Source organism: Sebastes umbrosus, chromosome 4, assembly GCF_015220745.1.
Source record: "Sebastes umbrosus isolate fSebUmb1 chromosome 4, fSebUmb1.pri, whole genome shotgun sequence".
Classification (NCBI taxonomy): Eukaryota; Metazoa; Chordata; class Actinopteri; order Perciformes; family Sebastidae; genus Sebastes; species Sebastes umbrosus.
Genome location: NC_051272.1, coordinates 3160668 through 3179956, shown reverse-complemented (window position 1 = coordinate 3179956; position 19289 = coordinate 3160668). Strand labels below are relative to the sequence as shown.

General features: G+C 42.8%; 1 protein-coding gene across 3 annotated transcripts in view; it reads left to right on the top strand.

The window, feature by feature from the left end:
* The first annotated feature begins 1848 nt into the window (after positions 1 to 1848).
* The window catches only part of fbln1 (fibulin 1), a 34648-nt gene continuing 17207 nt past the window's right edge, over positions 1849 to 19289 (top strand). The window contains exons 1-15 of one of the 3 annotated variants that reach the window (XM_037767967.1): positions 1849 to 2163; positions 6352 to 6460; positions 8701 to 8830; positions 10787 to 10946; positions 12004 to 12069; positions 12181 to 12267; positions 12420 to 12557; positions 12653 to 12790; positions 14384 to 14527; positions 14634 to 14759; positions 14911 to 15036; positions 15831 to 15950; positions 16096 to 16227; positions 16338 to 16461; positions 17595 to 18634. In XM_037767967.1, the coding sequence (XP_037623895.1) occupies positions 2109 to 2163; positions 6352 to 6460; positions 8701 to 8830; positions 10787 to 10946; positions 12004 to 12069; positions 12181 to 12267; positions 12420 to 12557; positions 12653 to 12790; positions 14384 to 14527; positions 14634 to 14759; positions 14911 to 15036; positions 15831 to 15950; positions 16096 to 16227; positions 16338 to 16461; positions 17595 to 17976 (2037 nt within the window). In that variant the 5' untranslated portion in view covers positions 1849 to 2108 and the 3' untranslated portion in view covers positions 17977 to 18634. Of the gene's footprint in view, positions 2164 to 6351; positions 6461 to 8700; positions 8831 to 10786; positions 10947 to 12003; positions 12070 to 12180; positions 12268 to 12419; positions 12558 to 12652; positions 12791 to 14383; positions 14528 to 14633; positions 14760 to 14910; positions 15037 to 15830; positions 15951 to 16095; positions 16228 to 16337; positions 16462 to 17594; positions 18635 to 19289 lie in introns of those variants that run through there. The other 2 variants (XM_037767966.1, XM_037767965.1) reach the window with 2 other exon arrangements.

Below are 19289 nucleotides of genomic sequence, written 5' to 3'. Positions count from 1 at the left end.
GTACGTCGGTATCAGACGCCGACAGCCGCGACAAAGCGTTGGTATTTGACGCCCTGGGAGTGAGAACGGGCTGGCTAATCCATTACAATTAACACTATGTCTGCTGTTGTTGTTGTTGTTGTCGTCGGGGTTAAATTGCTGTCGATGCTGGCAATTTAAGTGCAGATTGAGTAAAAAAGATATTTTGCTTAACTGTGCAAAAAATAAAGCAGACATGTTGTTCACTATGATGGATTACCTCCTCAAGCAAGTTCTCTGCAAGCTCCTTTTTACACCACAGTGGGATGTTTTTTAACTGTTTTTTTTGGGAAAAAATGAACCCTGGATACCAATATTGAAAAAAACAGTTGTGTTTTCTAAATAAGTAAGATAAATAACATAAACTTTAAACTAAAATCCCCACTCCAATACCCATAAAGCTCTGCAATAGAGTGAAATCCATAAATGTACATTATGCATCCAAAGCATTCAAAACACCGGTGCGGTCCATTAAAATGTGGTTTTATAGAAAGATTGTCAACAGAAAACATAGACTGTGTTGGGCTGAAGAGCACTGAGAGATTGAGACATGACTTGTCACACACTCCGCTCTAACAGTGCCGTTACCCATTTATAACTGCTGCCATACTTGTGGGCTTTCCTGTATGCCTGTGGTGTCCTGATATCAAGTCCTCGGTGATGTTTCTAGACCGGCTAGACTGGTGGTGGAGACATGTGGCTCTGATTAGACGATCATTTAACCTCTCTCTGTCACCATGCCCAGAGTCAGTAGACTGATTGAATTTGCAGAGCGCTTTAGTTGGTACAAAAATGTTTATAATGCAAGTCTAGCAATTATTTCTACCGCTCTTTGCCAATTCCGGTAGACTGGTGTGTGTGTGTGCATGTGCGTGTGTGTGTGGCTTGTTTATACCCAGCTCCTCACAGTTCATGATCACTTTGGCTGATGGTGTGCCCACATCTGTGGCATGGTTACAAAAGCTCTAATTCATTAACTTTGAGGGGAAAGTGCCTCATTTTCTTTGGTGCAGCTGTGAACTTTAGTAACTGAAGAGAAAAATAGGCTCAGTAGTATAGGCTTACAGAGACATTTAATACCACTGTGCACATGCAGTATCAAAGGGGATTCAAATATAACAGCACAGAGGCAGTTTCCAATTTGATCTATCATCTCTTGAGGTGCAGCAAACTAAAAATGGAACAGCAAATAGGCTCAATATTGTTATCTGCAGGCAGTGGCAGTGACAATATTTATGTTTTGATTCCACCTTCTTTTCCTCTAACTGAGATACCCAAAAGCTTTCAAAGCATACAGTCTGGACACAGCCACAAGAGATTTTTAAAATACCCCAAAACCGGCTCCAGATGTTGAGTAATCAGCCTCAATCATTAGTCACAGACAGAATAAGTCTACTCTGCCATTGATGGGAAGACAATTTCCATGTGTGCATGCATGCCTTACAGCACAGTAGCCCTGAAGTCACTTGCAATTCCTCCTGTAGGCAATAAAAAACGTCTCAGCCCAGGCCACATCTCCCTAGGTAGTATTTCAGGTCTTATACTTTCCAAATGCGCATAAATGTGTCAGTTATATAAAGCGTTTTAGAAGGATTGGCCTTTTTTTTTTTTTTTTGTATAAACAGCTGTCTGGATATATAGTAATAAATTACAGTTTAAACTCACTAACCAATCTGCAAAAGTCCCAAATTATATGTTTAATTGTAATAAAATGAGCTCACAAGTAATAGCTTTTAATTTGGAGTTTATACTGGGAGGAAAACCTGCTTTGATTAGCAGTAAGTGTGTGTCTGTCAGTCTGCTGGCCAGCCCGCCCATCGCACTGACATAATTGGACGCTCCAGTCACGCTGCAAACTGCGACTCACTCAGCTCCATCACATGCACGTCTTGACTCAGTCTTTCTGTTTTGAAAAGGGAGCACTACTGTTTGTTTGCATCCTGCAGAAGAACCAGCATCCTGCAGAAGAAGAACCAGCATCCTGCAGAAGAACCAGCATCCCGCAGAAGAAGCAGCATCGGTGCGCTCAAAGCTCCTCGGACACCTTTGTTTTTTCTTCTTCCCTCCAGAGTTGAATCTGTTTTCATTCAATGGGTCTGTGTGTGGTGCTGCTCTGCTCTCTGTTCGGAGTTCTCCTCGGCCAAGGTAAGTTATACCTTTCTGGAAGAAACTCTAAAGATCACTACTATAGCTACTGGTATTGGTATGTGATGCTGATGTGGGTGGATGTTACATTGCAAGGTAACTTTACGCACGAGTTTGTGAAGGCGTTTGCAGTAAGAATGAAAGTTTTAATAAAGCAAAGAGTGAGAACCAGGGAGGTGATGACTTTGACACAGGACTAGTTGAGGCATGTGATGAAAGCACAGTTACAAAGCTGGGTGCTTCAAAGTGTTGCCAGGTTGTGTTGAAATGAATCAGGGTGGAAAATTTCCACATTATTTCATCACATAAAATGTAACAAAACATCATCATTTTACTGCTTTAGAAGTTTTTACATTGTTTTCCTTCCAAACTTGCAATGTAGATAATTGTTAATTAAAGTAATTTCTAGCAGCTCTAAACTCTTTGCACACTGCATTGTGTAGGACAAAATCCAGATGCTATACATAACTTGAAATTGTTAAAAAGTAAACTGTCTTTAACTCTGTATTTCATTACATTTTGTTTATGCTATACCCTAGATCATTTATTAAGTGATAAAAGAAGACGTCACATGACATAATGAGTGTTCAAAAGTTTCACACAAGTTGGTAGCCAGAGTTCTCCCTGCCCTGCCCTGCCCTGCATGGTTTCTGTACTTTCTGCCCCACAAGTCAAAGGCCAAGTGCCTTGGTATGCTGTGATGCCAGGTCAGAGCGACCGGCGTCTCACCAGGACGGGGTGGTCTGTGACAGAGGAGTGTGATTTATTACATTTACAAATGCTTCCCCGGTCACACATGGGGAAACTTTCACAGTCGGCAGGGACACTTTTCCCGGAGCTGCCTTCTTTGTACGGGGGTCGCGTCGGTCACGGGTCAGTTTGGAGTGAAATCAGCTATCAGCTCGACCAGTTTGACCAAATCTCACAAAAGTACCTATGTGTGTCATGTAAAGACCTGGGAATATGACATCATAGATAGATAGATAGATAGATAGATAGATAGAGTGTGTAAAAGCTTTTTTATATCACTATAAACCTCTACATAAAAGCCTTGAGTGCAGCCTGTGAAGGAGATGCTCTCTGCTGTTGTGATGTCTGGCTCAGGCCAACTACTCTGCATGGGCGGAGCTCCACCACTGGGCTCATTAAGCCTTGTTTACATGAGGCGTCTAGACGCAGGCAAGCCATGTGCATGCTCTGCCAGAACAGCCCTCACACAACCAGCACTGCCATTCCAAGATGGAAATCAGCCCTCTCCAGACAGACAATGCATCACGGAGACAGAGAGAACCGTGGCAAACTGCGTCTAGGCCGCCGGAGCACGTCTCTGTGTGCCTGGTTTGATAAAACAGCACCACACAGTTTAACGGCACTTCTGGTCTTTCGATTTAGGTTTGCTTGAGCGGCAGACAGTGGTGGCGTTGGAATGACTCTGTGATGACTTGTGGGTTTGAGTTAGTTATCAGCAGAGTGCTACTGTGGGGGCGGGGGGATCTCTCGGACAGAGCAGAGAAGTTACAGCATGAGACCAACTGACATCTAACATATTTGACTTTTGGTCACCTTCATATGAGGCATTAATGGCACAAATTTCTATCCATATTATCTTACATTTGTAAGCTAAATCTTTTGTTTTAGTCTCATTGGAACTTTGCAAACAGATAGAGGTCTTTAACATTCACAGACAGACAGAGAGAGACTTCGAGAGGACCTACTTGGTAGGCCCATGTGAAAAGCTTTTAAAATGCCATCTCATTTCATCCAGCTGCTACAAGGTTTATTGGCCAGAGGACTCTGGGATGTGCCAGACTTCCAGAAGTCAGTAGTGAGTCAGCTAATGCGGCTGCCTATAGTAATAAATCCTCTGTCTATATTCACTCCTGTCTGCCAGCTCAATCATCCTTTAAGTAGTAGCAGTGGTCACCATAATGTTTTAATTCTCTGCTTTGTTTTCCTGCAGCTTACACTGGAGAAATGACTCGCTTTCTGCAGAAAGAAAAGCACATGAATGATTGGAATAAACTCTTAGTCACTGTAATATCCTACCCCTTCTTAGTTCTGGGTTTATAGAAACTGTTCTGGGAAATTAAGAGTTTTATTGCAATGCTTACATTGTGTTGTTACTAAGTTAATCAATGCAGAAAACTGTTTGTGGTGATGATTATTCCTGCTTGTGCTTCATCTTTGATTTACTGGTTATAATAAAATTCCTCCTGCCCCTCATGGGAGAAAGCAGAAAATCCATAAAACCTATTCCAGACACTTGTCCTCCCAATGTAATCTAACTTATTATCTGAAGCTGTTGACGCTTGCCAGACTGTTTACGTCAGACGCTGTGTCTCAAACAGATGGATTTGCTCAGTGCATTTCACAATCGCTATTCCCAATAATTCAGTCACTAACCAGCAACACCTCATATTCTGTTACGTTGCTTCGACAACATTTATTTCACGGTGAGTTTGTTTTCCCCCTTTTTTTAAAAAATCTCGGGGGACTTATTGGTAATAACAATTTGGCGCACTTATCCTGAGCCGAAAGCAAAAACAATTCCAAGGAGCCGATCTGCCAAAGCTATTTCACGTTTGGCAGATCACACAAACCACAGGCGAATGAATGTACTTGATGTGATTGGGACGGCTGGTTGTTTACAGAGTCGGGGCATTCCACACTCTCTAATCCACATGAATAATAAACAGCCAGATCACCACAGAGTTGGTTGTGCTCCAGTAAAAAAAAAAGCCTCTTGTGTCTGCAACAACATATTCATCATTCATTGTTTTTGGCAAAAAAAAAGGCCTAAAGGCAATTTGAATTGCCAGAATGATTTTGAATTTCGTTTTTCCATCACGCTCTATGCCTTAGAGGACAACATCAATATCCTTTTTTCGTTAGGGTTAGATTTCCAAATCTGATCATCATGACTTGTGTCAATCAGCACGTTTGATTTTTGCAAAAAGAAAATGTTTGTCAAAGAAATAATACTTAAAGGTACAGTGTGTAGGATTTGGTGGCATCTAGTGGTGTGGTTGCAGATTGCAACCAACTGAGTACCCCTCCGTTCACTCCTCCCTTTCCAAGACTGTGGTAACGTGCTCAGAGGCCATCCTTACCATAATAACACTTAATACTTTAGGAGCAACGGAAGTCAGATGACGGCTGGCGGTACCACTTTAGCACTCTGCTGCTAACGTTACCTCAGTTTCACAAGCGTGTCGGAGAACTACGGTGGCCTACCTGAAGAGGACCCGCTACCTATGAAGATATGAAGAGCTCATTCCAAGCTCACAAAAACACAACGATTCTTAGTTTCAGGTGATTATACACTAATGAAAATATAGTTATGAATATTATATTCTATTTATGCTAATAGATCCCCCGAAATGCTACACACTGTTCCTTTAAAGGGTCAATGTGTAAGATAAGATATGGCCAGAATTTTAGAGTTTAAAGTCAGGGTGGTCCGCGATCAGACTCCCCAGTGCTGGTTTGCACTGGCTGGGTTCGAGCTAACTACTAACTGCTAACCGAAGCTCCGTCGTCTCCTCCTGGCGAAGCAGCCTCCCAGTGGCGCAGAGGACGAATCGTACACAGACCCTGTACCTTTTAACGTGATTGACGAGCTCTCGGGGCAGCTCTACTCATGCGTTGTCTCATCTTGGACTGAGGGCAGACTGGACGCTACAGCGACTCACTATCGCCTCTCGATCCGGTGCTAGTCAGTTAGCATGCTCATTATAGTAGATATCTCTGCAACACAATACACAGACATCTTTGACATAACATCAAAACTGTGACTGCTTCACATTCTGTTGCTATTTTTAGTTCATTATTTTAAATTTTAAAAATAAACTTCTGGCTGTAACTTACACATTGCACCTTTAATAATGATAAAACAATGCTTATGACTATGCCATTTGATATATTTTGCTTCATCATGAACAGCTTTTTAAGGGAACAATAGTCTCAAGGCGAGTGTGTACTTGTGAGTATGCAGGCAGGTGTGATATGTGCAGATGCAGCAGTTCTCCACAGTGATTATGTCAGCGGGGGTCCCCCCACTGCGGCAAACCAGACAATGCCAGATATTAAAATATCCCGCTGATCCAGTGCACACTGAATGGGATGTGTACGCATTTACCTCCTTTGCACACAAACACACCTTGTGTTGTTGTTTTTTTATGTTTGCAGGAGCAGAGCAGATCTCCATAGAGGACTGCTGTAAAGATGGCAAGAACCGAGGCAACGATAACGAAGACTGCTCGTCCCTCCGTCTCATCTCCGCGTCGACCACATGCATGTGAGCAGGAGCTATATCTGCTACTTTGCTCTCACCGTGAGGTTTAAGAGTGTCGGTTAGGAGACTTGCCTGGGGCTTATTCAGATTTACAAGTCATTAACTGCTGTCACAATGTTCTATCTGCACCACAGAAGCTCCTGCACTATTGGCCCCCCGAGGGACTTGGCCCGTATCACGTATGGGATGTCTGCAGGCCCTTTAATATGAGATTGCTTTACCTTACTCCCGTAAATCTCCAGGCACATTATTCACTTCACGTGAGAGGAAGCACTAATAGTGATGGGATAATAACAGGTCTGCTGGTAACCCTAGAGGGTGTGCTGCCTGCCACAGGTTCAGGGCTCATAAGCCGGGGAGATCCGCTGCTGTGAACACACTGATGGCAAACACATTTACCGTAGCCACCCCAAGTGATCCCAAATTTGTCTAAATTATAGTGTGTGGAGGAAGAGAGGAAAAGGGGCACAGGTTTGAGGGGGAGCAGGGTGGAAGGGGGGGTCAGAAGAGGGACTGTTTCAAAACCCAGGAAATACCTTAGAGGTGAAACGCGTCATAGAGGGAGGATAGAGAGAGAGAGGCAATAACAGGAAATCTGAACGATTACTTCAAACACCAAAGGAGAAAAAAAAAAAAAAGAAAAGTAGAGTGGAAGAGAAAAGAAAAACAGGAGGGCGACTGTGCCCTTAAAAGGTTCTGCAGAGGAGGTGTGCGCCTCGACATGAATTTGAGATCTACCGTAGTTTATTTGGAAAGAGGTTTCTGGTAAGAGTTGATAAAGAGGCTAGTTGGAAATGAGAGCAGAGAGGTGAGGGGGCGGCGTTTTATGCTTTGTGTCTTGCAGTGAGACGGATATCCACACCAGACTCACTCTTAACTGATTGGACTACAAATGTTAGACAATACATGTGAGGGGCTGTGGTTGTTCCAGATATTGCTTTTGACATTTAAGCAGCCGTGATAGTAATATAAAGTATTTTATTGATCCCTGTGGAGATATCAATTTATGATCCTCATTCCGCAGGGAGCTCAGAGGTCAAGGTCAGCTTGAGTACTTCCAGTAACATTGTGTTTCTCACTTTATGTGATAAATCCGTAACCTGTCATCACTGATTTCTTAGGAAACAGTGATGGTGGTGGTGATGTCATTCACACCAAGCAAACTTGACAGCACGTACTGTCAAACAGTACAACTGTTTCTCCACTCTCACAGGACACAGCATGCTTATCTAAAGGGAGTGGTTTGTTTTAGTGATATTATAATAAGATGAATTCCTCCAAAAACCACAATCCTACACCCTGAGTTAGGACTATGTGGAGGTGGACAAATGTTCATCTTGGGACTGAAATGTTGGTTTAACTCAAAGGCCTCAAGGGAATGTGCTGCTCAACCCAGTTTAAAGGGGAACTACGCCCATTCTCAAAGTTCATACATGTTATTCTTATGGTCTAAGACGGTCCAAAAAATATTAGTAAACATGAACAACTCTCTCCAAAATCCCCAAAACCCTAAAAGTGCTAAAACTCAAATTTGTGATGTCATAGGGTATAAAGTCTGGAGCTGCTCCATAGACAATGAAGTGGGGAAGGTGTAATAGGTGATGCTGAGAGCACCTAGGGGAATGTTGTTGAGTATATGGGAACTCTTTCTGTTTCACAATTGACAACACTACCTCCACCCCTAATGGAGTTTCACATTGTCTATACTACAGCGCCTGACTTCCTCTTCTGCTCCTGTCATAATTACTACGGTCACTAGAGGTCAATATTGTGTTCTTTCATACCTTATTTCTGTGATCTACCATGTGAAGAGATGATAAAACCTACTAGTAGGTGTAGTAGGCCCCTCATGACCCATATCTATGGGGCTTATAGCGACTGATAACGCCTATTTAATAGCCTGACAAGAGTCTAATCGGCTGAGAGAGAGTAGCTCATGTTTACAAATATTGATCGGACTTTCCTAGGCCATGGAAGTAACATATTGCAATTTTCAATTTAGGTGGTGTTCCCCTTTAAGTCAGCATGGCAAAACACAATAAACGTCCAATGCCCTCCTTGGAATCCACACAGGACTTACTCAACCCACTCATCCACACATTTTTAAGTGTGACAACTCTGAGATCCCCATCAGGCTCGCCTCGGGCTGATTTTAATGGGCTACACTTTAAAGCAGAGTTGTATTGCACCGAGGAGATTATAAATGCACCACCTGTGTTTTGTGGGTTTTTTCTTGCTGACAGGATAGTGCAGGAGCAGTGCTGTGTAACAGTGCTTGAGGACAACATGTGCACCACCGGTATCAACATGGCCAAAGACCAAGGATTGTGCGATTCGTTATTCACCAACACCTGTGAGACCAAGACTACAAAGGTGTGTTTGTACCTGCATGTGCACATATGTTCGTTTGCTTTACTAGCTGACAATACTGTAAATAGAGACAAAAAGAGGGAATTAAATCATAGTGTGCACCAAAAAAATCTCCCTCTCAATCAACGTACGTTACATCATTCTGCCGGACAGCCAGTTTGGAGGCAAATGATTGATGAGAGCGATGATGTGCATTTATGTGTGTGTGTGTGTGTGTGTGTGTGTGCTTTGTGAGCAGGATGAGGCATGTCACTCCATGGAGGAGTGGAGCTTGTTCCTGTCAGATAGATTATAAATTCAGCTCCGACTCTAGAATCTTCTGCAGGCTCACGTCCAAGCACATTTCAGACTTTTTTTTTTTTTTTTTTGTAAATTTGTGCCCCTACGTATATTTTCACAACACATCACAAAGATAAATGCTTGGCAAAATGTACCAAGGAGAGAATGCGAGTTGGTGCGTTTTCTTTAAAAAGGATGAGACAATTGTCAGCGGGGCAGCTTGTCTTTACTTAATTGACTGTGAAGTGCAGGTGGTGGCGGCTCATACTTTAATGTGCACAGGTAAGGTGAATTAGATAATAGATATGTATGATTAGGAAATGGCTTCACCTACTTTAACTGGACAAAATAATACATTTACTTTACAATATAGATGGTTTCATTATATTGTGTAACAAAAAATGAAAATCAGTCTCCACCTTAACCTTCAGTTTTTTCTGTAACATCAGGACACAACTGAGAGAGAATATTCCTAACCGTTGAAGAAATGCTTGCTGAGAGTTATATATGAAGATTGATGCTACTGTCGTGTCTGTGTAATAGGCGACTTATGGAGCTAATGTACAGCCAGGAGATGGTTGGCTTAGCTTAGCATAACGCATGGAAGCAGAGGGAAGTAGCTAGCCTGGCTTCTTTTTAGTTCTGTTTTTTGGTTTTCGCTTAGTCCGGTGGTAAGTATCTCACTACAATGTATTCTCATACAACGGTTCGTATGATATCTTATGATATCGTTCGTTTTCCTAGGAATGTCCAGCAACACGTGTCAATTTAAGCTCATCACATGCATACAGTCTTTTCAAAATAAACTTCTGTCTTCACAGGAAACAACTTGGTTAGGTTTAGGCAACAACACTACTTAGTTAGGTTTAAGAAAAGATTGTGGTTTGGCTTAAAATAACTCCAGAAGTGGCGTTACTTAAACTTAAGTGACAAATAAATCAACGTTGACTTCTGGTTTCATACGGGACACGAACGTCGGTCTGCTGGGCAAAAGTCCAGTATTTTTTTTACCCGACCTCCTCGCTACGCAGCGTTCATAGCCTACTCACACATTAAGCTGTTAACGAGTAAGCCCTAACAAGAGTTGTGATATTGTGGCACGTGTCCAGTCGTGCTATCGCCATCACTACACCTATACACCACACATGGTTTACATATACATTTATATACATACATTTCATATACTGTATATGCCCTCATTTCCCAAACTGAAACACAAACACACCCATCCCCCAAACTCTGCACCACCTTTCATCCCCCTCCTCCCGACTGACATTACCAGGCTGCCATAATGATTGATTGAGCATGCTTCAGGCAGAGGGGATGATGTCATCTCATCACTGTCTGTCTGTCTCGCATACTGACTCACTGCTTTTCATCTGTCACTTGGCACGTCCTCTCAATCAACCTCTTTTTTTTGTCTGTCTGGGTTGATTGAGAGCTTGGCTGTCTGTCTGAATCACGTCCTCCTCCTTTGTCAGTGGAAAAGCCGGTTTCATCTACCTCTAGTGTTTTTACCAACCAACATGATCCCACAATCTCCTTTTCTCTTTTGGTTTCACTTCCCCTGATGCATTAGAGAGCTGAGCTGAATTCTCTATGACATAGTGATTTTCCTCTCCTTATGTATGCTACGTCTGCATTATGCACCAAATATATTGTATTCTACTCTTTGTCTAGATGTGCTGCCACTGTTGTCTTCTGGGGAAGTCCAATCAGGAGCAGGGCCTACACTGTGACCACAACCTGTCGGTGGGCTACCAGTGTGGCCTGGTGTCCCGCGCCTGCTGCGTGGATGGAGCCCCAGACAACCAGACCACACCCACAGCAAAAACTGAACGTGGGTGCAAAAAATCATCAAGCATGAAGTAGGCCAAAGATTGCAAAGTTTGTTTGCATCAAAGAAGGCAACTGACATTAGGGTAGAAAAACAGAAAGCACTATGGGAAAACCTGCGCCCGAACACATTAAACATCTCAAAATATTGGAGCAAATGAATGAAGAAATTTAAAGAGCCGCTGGTGTTGTCAAACATAAGCCCACACTGCCCCCTGCTGGATGGATGTGGTCATTGCCTTTTACTCATTACTTTCACACTGATTTAGTGTGTCGCTTATGAGCATCCCAGAAAACTGATGGACAGACAAAACAATATATTTCAAGATGTCAGCTTTGTCACAGTGCAGGGAATACTCAAACAGGGATTGGACCCTGTGATGCCACCACCCCATGTAAAGGCAGACGAGGTGGTTGGGCACTGGAAAACTTTAAAAAGGGATGTTGGAAAAAAACAGGTTGATAAGCCAGAGTAGTGCCAAAAAAGTGAAATTTACTAACCAAAGTTCACCGAAGCAAAAAGCAAAAATGAAACCGAAAATTTCAATGATTCATTTAAACTAAATCAAAAGAACTGCAGCCTCACGGCAAGCTGTTCACTCTCCTCTCCCTCTTACCGATCTCATCCTGCTACTTCATAGTGCGCAGTCCCTCCCCTCTAAGAGGACTGAACGAGGCAAACCTGATCCACACCAACATCCTAAACAGAACAACAAAATCCCATGAACCCACAGAACAAATAAACTAAACAGGCTTGTGTCATACATCTTAACATATTCAAATTGAACTGAAATCAACAATTAAGCAGACACAAAAACACTGTTAACTTTGGGGAACAGGGCTCAGGGAAAAGGACAATAGGTAGCCTTTTCACATTTCCCTCGGATGGCATTTGCAAGATTTTACAGCACCAAAGAAAAACAACCAATCACGAGTTTTGCGAGCAGTGATTGACAGCTGCCCAGAGACTGCTCAGCTCTGATTGGTTGTTTTTTTAAGATAGAGGCATAGGGGTTACAATGTGAGACATATAAATATATATTTGTTTTCCTTTCATGCAGTACCAAACAAGGATAACCCCAACGGAGACAATGGAGATAATTCAGTATTAAGTGATCAGTGCAAAGGTATAGTATAACACGTTAATAGGTAATAAAAAAAACAAGCTTTTCTACACCTGACTGATTTAATCTGGCCAATGCAGTGATCAATTATCAACATGTTTGTTTCTTTTTTAGGGAAATGTGCTCATAATTGTGTGGGCAATGACACTTGTGCCTGCTTCAAAGGCTACAAACTCAAGCCAGATGGAAAGAGTTGTGATGGTAGGTGGTACTCCTCCGCCTCTTCCACTTTGAACGCTTCAGTTTATGTCACAAAGAAGTTAAAGAGACACAGAGAAAGATTATGACACAAAAAAAACCCCAGTAATACTGTGTTTCACAATAAGAGACCCTCTGCTTTGAAACACTCCCAGATATCAACGAGTGTTTGCTGGGAGCCAGCAACTGTCGGGCGGGAGAGCGCTGTATCAACACAGAGGGCTCGTTCCGCTGCCAGAGAGAGGTCAGCTGTGGGACCGGCTACGAACTCACCGACAACAACAACTGCAAAGGTCAGTCAAACATGTGCTCAGTTTGCCTCTGTTCCTGTTGGTAGGTATTGGCATTGTGTTCAATGGCAACTTTCGCATGATTTTTCATTATCCAGATATTGATGAGTGTGAGACCGGCATCCATAACTGTGGACCAGAGTTTGAGTGCCAAAACACCCAGGGGTCGTTCCGTTGTCTCCCTAAGGTCAAGTGCGGTACCGGCTATATCCAGGATGCCCTCGGCGCCTGCATCGGTAAGCACCACACTACAGCAGCCCGTAACAACAACTGCAAGACAATATTTGACATGTATTCAGGTGATTTTCACAGTTAGAGCCTAAAAATGACAAACCATTGCGACACAATTCACTATAAACCTTATCTATAAATCATGAGAAGAGTGAATTTATGTGTAAATGAATGTTCCTGACCATTTTTACTGCCATCACCTTATATTATCTTTAATAGGTAAACCAGCTATTTGGAGAGATATACCTTTGATAAATCACAACTTATGCATGTGTTATTGAAAACATATGCACATGTAAAATACTTTATAAATGAGACCTAAAAAAAAGGCATTTAGGTGGAGTTGACAGGCTCTCTTTTAATTTTTTTCATCATTAAATCAAACGTAATATACGCTAGCCTTTCATATTAGGTTCAATGTTATAAGAGAGCTACAACTATCAGAACAATTCGAACATTCAGGCTCCCTCATGTGGCTCAAAGGTGAACTGCAGATATAAATGTTGAATAAAAGACTGGAAGAAATTCTACAATTTCATTTGGAGACCTTAATGAAATCTCTAGTCTCTTGGAATGAGCACCAGGCGATCTGGCAAAGACGGAGTGTAGATGGACCAGTAAAGGCTAATCAGGGAAATGGGGAGCAGGTGAGGAAGTGGGCGGATGTGGTCAGGTGAGGGGAACGGCGGGAAATGGGTTACTACAGGGAGGGAGTGGTTGGATCTGTAATGACAGGGTGAGTTAGTATGACAGGTAAATGCAGAGCAGGTAAATTAATGAATGTTTAGGATCTGGCTGAAGTCGTGACAATTGTAATGACTTCATGGCCTTTGTCTAGAGCCACCTTTAGAACAAAGTTTGCATTTAAGTAACTGTATATTCAGTTATATAAGACGAACATGAGCAATCTTTTCATGTTTACCTCCGCCAAGGCCGAAGGTATAGGAAGGAGGTTATGTTTTCACCGGCGTTGGTTTGTTGGTTTATTTGTTGGTTTGTTTGTTTGTTTGTCCGTTAGCAGGATTACTCCAAAAGTTCATGATGGATTTGAATGACATATTTTGGAGGGGTGAGGGATGTGGCACAATGAACAATCCGTTAGAGGTTGGTGGCGATCCGGATCATGATCCGGATTCAGGAATTTTTTTAAGGATTCCGATTAGCCAGAACATTAAGACCTCTGGGTTTAACACATGCGAAGTGTAACTGATGGCGCGTTGATGACGCATGATCCCGCCTCATTCCTTCAGAGAGAGAGACAGAGAGAGAGCGGGGGATTGGGGGGGAACAACTGTAGAATCGGCGTTTTTTCACATTAAACTCGGTGGAATTACAGTTGAGTTCGACCAAAGCACACTTGGTGATTGTTGGAAAGTGTAACGACGACGGTTTAGGTGAGTTTTACTTTGTTTCTGTCAAGTTTGAATGAAGTGTTTTACGCTGCTCCGCTACGAACAGCTGATCTCAACATAAACAAAAATACACCTGAATGATGGCGCTAACTGAACGGAGAGGGGGGCCTATCGTACTCGGGCGGAGGTCTGCGCTCTCCGAGTGCCATTCTAGTTTAATAATGTCATCTGTGTCTGTATTGTCAGATATCAATGAATGCGTCAGCCAGACAGGCCCATGCCACCGCGGGCAGATCTGTATCAACACAGATGGCTCCTACATCTGCCAGAGGAACTCCGTCAACTGTGGTCGAGGATACCACCTCAATGAAGAGGGAACACGCTGTGTTGGTACGGCGGAAAAAAACTCACCATTCCTATTGTAGATGACAAAGCATCTTACTAACCTACCTGAGGTGCATTATATCATGGTGTTGTTTGCATCCCCCCTCCACAGATACTGATGAGTGTAAGGGCGCTGAAATTGTCTGCTCAGGTCATGGTTGTATCAACCTGGTAGGCTCCTACCGCTGCGAGTGTGAGGCCGGCTACATCTTCAACAGCATCAGCCGGACCTGTGAGGGTAAGCAGCTGGTCGATGATGTTTTTACATAATATCCAAGTGTATGTAAATAAAACATATATACTGTACGTCTGCTAGTACTGGTCAAACTGTGTATAAGAGAATTTTGGAATCATTTTCAGCTTCTCACTGTGGCGTATTTGTGTTTTAGATATTAATGAATGCAGGCACTACCCTGGCCGTCTGTGTGCTCATAAGTGTGAGAACATTCTGGGATCCTACATGTGTAGCTGCACCACTGGCTTCAAGCTATCTGGTGATGGCAGGAATTGTGACGGTGAGACAAATATCTAAATCAGGAGAATTGCAACTTCTTATACAGTATACAGTATGTGTTGCGTACCCTGTAGGCTATACTGTGCATATCTTACCAGTGACTGAAACAATAGAAACCCCTGAACAGCTCCGAGTTGGACGACCTTTTGCCTTTGGTTACAGCGAACACATCTGTTCTACTACCTGCTATGGCATCAAGCTGTTTGTCATTTGCTAAGCGACATTTATACATACATACATACTGTACATGTAGTTGACTTATCTAGGTGTGCAAATCAAGAGAGGAACAATTCGTAATCCGTAGCGGAAACAAGATTCCAAACTGAAGCACTTGTCTATCACTTGCAGCTCCTACCGGCCTGTTAAGAGTAGAGAGGAATCCGCAATCAATGACGGTATAAACCAGTCAATAAAATATGTTTCCAAAATGCGTGAAGCACTGAAACCACGAGAGGTCCTTCAGCGCACAGTCATAAATAATGAGAGTGATGGGTCCAGCAATTTAAAAGATTAGCCGTGATGCACACACGACCAAATACATAATCTCCTGGCGAAGATAACTAACTAAGATGCGGTAGCCACCTTTGAAAAAAGTCCACCCTCCAGGCACTTACAATCATGCTTTTTTCAAAGTCTCTTATATTTCAGCCAATTCTCAGTATCCCGTTCACATGCAACTCAAGTGCGTAACTGTGCAAGCAAATGTTTATGCAGTACATATTGTGTACATACTGTGTACTACACTAGTAGGACAGAGTTCATAATGGTCTGTAATCATCTTTTTTCTCTGCTTAGATTTGAATGAGTGTGAGAGCAACCCGTGCAGTCAAGAGTGTGCCAACGTGTACGGCTCCTATCAGTGTTACTGTCGCCGTGGCTACCAGCTCAGTGACATAGACGGCATGACTTGTGAAGGTAAAATGGAACCGTTTTAGCAGATACTTCGACTAATACATGAATATTTTGAAGCAAACTATAACTATACTATACTACAAAATATATTTTTCTTTAAATTTACTCTCTGGTTTGACTTGTTTTTATCTCCCCGTTATATTTTTAGATATAGATGAGTGTGCCCTGCCAACTGGAGGTCACATTTGCACCTATCGCTGTCACAACACCCCAGGCAGCTTCCACTGTTCCTGTCCTGTCACTGGCTACACATTAGCACCCAATGGGCGCAGCTGCCAGGGTAAGCTGTCCTACACGTGCAGACTTTCAATGTCAATTTTCTGATACAAGTTATACTTGCGAATGTTTTGAAATCGCATTTATTTCCACTTTTTGTCCTTTCGCTCCCAGATGTCGATGAATGCGTGACGGGAACACACACATGCACAGTGAATCAGAGCTGCTTCAATGTACAGGGAGGATTCAGATGCCTGTCCTTTGAGTGTCCAAACAACTACAGGCGTGTTGGAGAGACGTGAGTATCTGGATTTACACATTTTTCTATTCTTCTAATGTGTGCTCATAGCGATACGAGATTTCAAAGACAAATATTAGTAACACAACATCGACAGAAAACCTTGCACCCACAACACTCACAGAGCAATGTATCCTCATAAAACGGTTTGTATGATATCTTAAAAGTTATCCTTCATGTTTCCTATGAATGTTGACGCACGTGTCAATTTCTGCTCCGGTCTTTTCATAATAAACTTCCGTCTTCACAGGAAACAACTTGGTTATGTTTAGAAAACAAAACTACTTAGTTAGGTTTAACAAAAGATGGTGGTTTGGGTTAAAATAACACCAGAAGTAGTGAAACTTAAGTACGGAAGTTACGTGACAAATATAACTTAGTTAGGTTTAGGAAAAGATTTTCCTTTGGATTAAAATATCTCTGGAAGTGGCGTAATTATGGGAGATATGTGACAAATAAATCAACGCTGATATCTGGTTTTACACGGGGTACAAACTTCGGTCTCCTGGGCGAAAGTCTGGTGTTTTTTGTCTCACACGTCCACCCCGACCTCCTCCCTACGTGGCGTTTGTCGCTCTTTACACTTCCTGATTCACAATTACGTGGATTACATACAAATGTATTTTGTGGGATATATACAGCGCGAATTACAGTGCATTACTTCCATGTTCCTCATAGTCCAGTCTGACTGGTCGTCCTACCAAGAGCTCTCTCAACAGTAAACAACGTCAGGCCTTTTAAACCGACCCTTAATCACTTGTTATTCAAGGCTCTGCATGTCCAGTGCGCTCAATGCTGGAATGACTTCAGAAAAGATTCGGCTGTAGCATGGTCTGTTGTTTTAGAATGATGAAATGCATATGGATATTCTGTCATTGGCTCAGTGACAGTAGAGGCTGTGTATGACCTATGCAGGCACCAGCGACAGAACTTCTTGCATGATCCCACAGACGGCACCATGACTGGCCTGTGAAGTATTGTGCTGCAGACTGATGTTCCTTCCACTGCATGCAATGCACGGCAAATTAAATTTACACCTGGTCTCTCTCTCTCTCTCTCTCCTTCTCTCTGTGCCTGTTTTGTTCCGTCTTGTCCCGTCCTGCCCTGCCCCCCCCACCCTTCTCTCTTTGCAGTCGATGCGAACGCTTGCTTTGCAATGAGTCTATCGAGTGCTTCGACATGCCCCTGAGAATAACCTACTACTACCTCACCTTCCCCACCAACATCCCCGTCTTCACCAACATCTTCCGCATGGGCCCCTCGCACACCGTGGTCGGCGATGACATCCAGACCGTTATCACCGCCGGCAACGACGGTGGTTTCTTCAAGACGGAGCGGGTGCCCACCGGCGGCGTGATGTCGGTGGCAAAGCTCATCAGCGAGCCGCAGGACTTTGAGCTGTCTCTGGAGCTGAGGCTGCATCGCTACGGCTCGCTCAGCACATACATGGCTAAAGTGCTGGTGTTTGTTACCCAGGATGAGCCCAGAGTACCTTACAATCCCCTACTAGAATAAACACAGGAGTTACGTAGGGTTACACAAGTTACTACACTCTTAAAAAGGATGTGTCATCTTTAATGCGTTGTCTCGTAGAGAAAACAGAAAAAGTTCATCCTCAATACAAAATGCATGCGATGTCACCATACGGTATGTTGATAGACATGCATGGTGATGCAGTGACTACTGTATGTAACATACTGCATAGATGTATCCAGGTCAATAGTAATACACATTATGATTTCCAATTAATCATCATTATAAGACCAATATTCATCTTTACACTACTAAAGATTGTTTATTTTTCTTGTGGATTTATGCGATTAGGTTGCCAAAAAATATGGGTAAACTGTATTGGTTTAAGGCCTGATGAACCGGCTTGGGGCCCCTAATGACCCCTGTAGCCCTTCCTGCACTCTCTGTGCATTACCTTCTTAAAATATAGCCTGAGTAGTGCACATTCTTAAAGGAATAGTTTGATTTTTTAGGGACTAGATGCAAAGATTGATACCATATTTAAATGCTAAGTATGAAGCTACGGCCAGCAGCTGGCTAACTTAGCTTAGCATAAAGATGCTAGCTTTGCTTTAATCAGTGGGCTACCTCCGGGTCTGAGAAGTGAAGCCAATGTGGAAGTGCCTTGAGTTTGAATCCTTTCTAATAGCCAGCAGGGGGCGACTCCTCTGGTTGCATAAAGAAGTCTGATTATATAGAAGTCTATGAGAAGATGAGCCTACTTCTCACTTGATTTATTACCTCAGTAAACATTGTAAACATGAGTTTATGGTCCCAATCGCTAGTTTCAACTCTCCTTCAATACAGCATGATGTTCATTTAGTGAATTATGGTCCCATTTAGAGTCAAACAGACCATAAAGCAGGGGATGCTTTAGGGCGTTGTCCGGTCTGGGAGTTGTCTGTGTTTCCCTCTTACAACTTTAACCCTTTCATAGTGTGTTTTCAGTCCATGAAAGTTAATTACAACCTTTTTGGTCACCTAAAAATGTCAGCGTTTGGTTGTACTTAGCTCCACCCTCTCGTGTCACTTCTGGTTTCAAAAACCAAGATGGTGACGGACAAAATGCTGAACTCGAGGCTTCAAAACGGCAGTCCGCAAACCAATGGGTGACGTCACGGTGACTACGTCCACTTCTTATAAACAGTCTATGGTTCTAACTCAACAAAAAAGCAAGTGTGAGTATTTTTAAGTACATTTCCTAAAATGTCAGACTATTCTTTTACACAAATTTTCAATGCATCAGATCACCACAAGCCACAGTGACTGTGAGGCTTCCAGGGACACTGGTCATCCAGGACCCTGGGGCAGCGCTG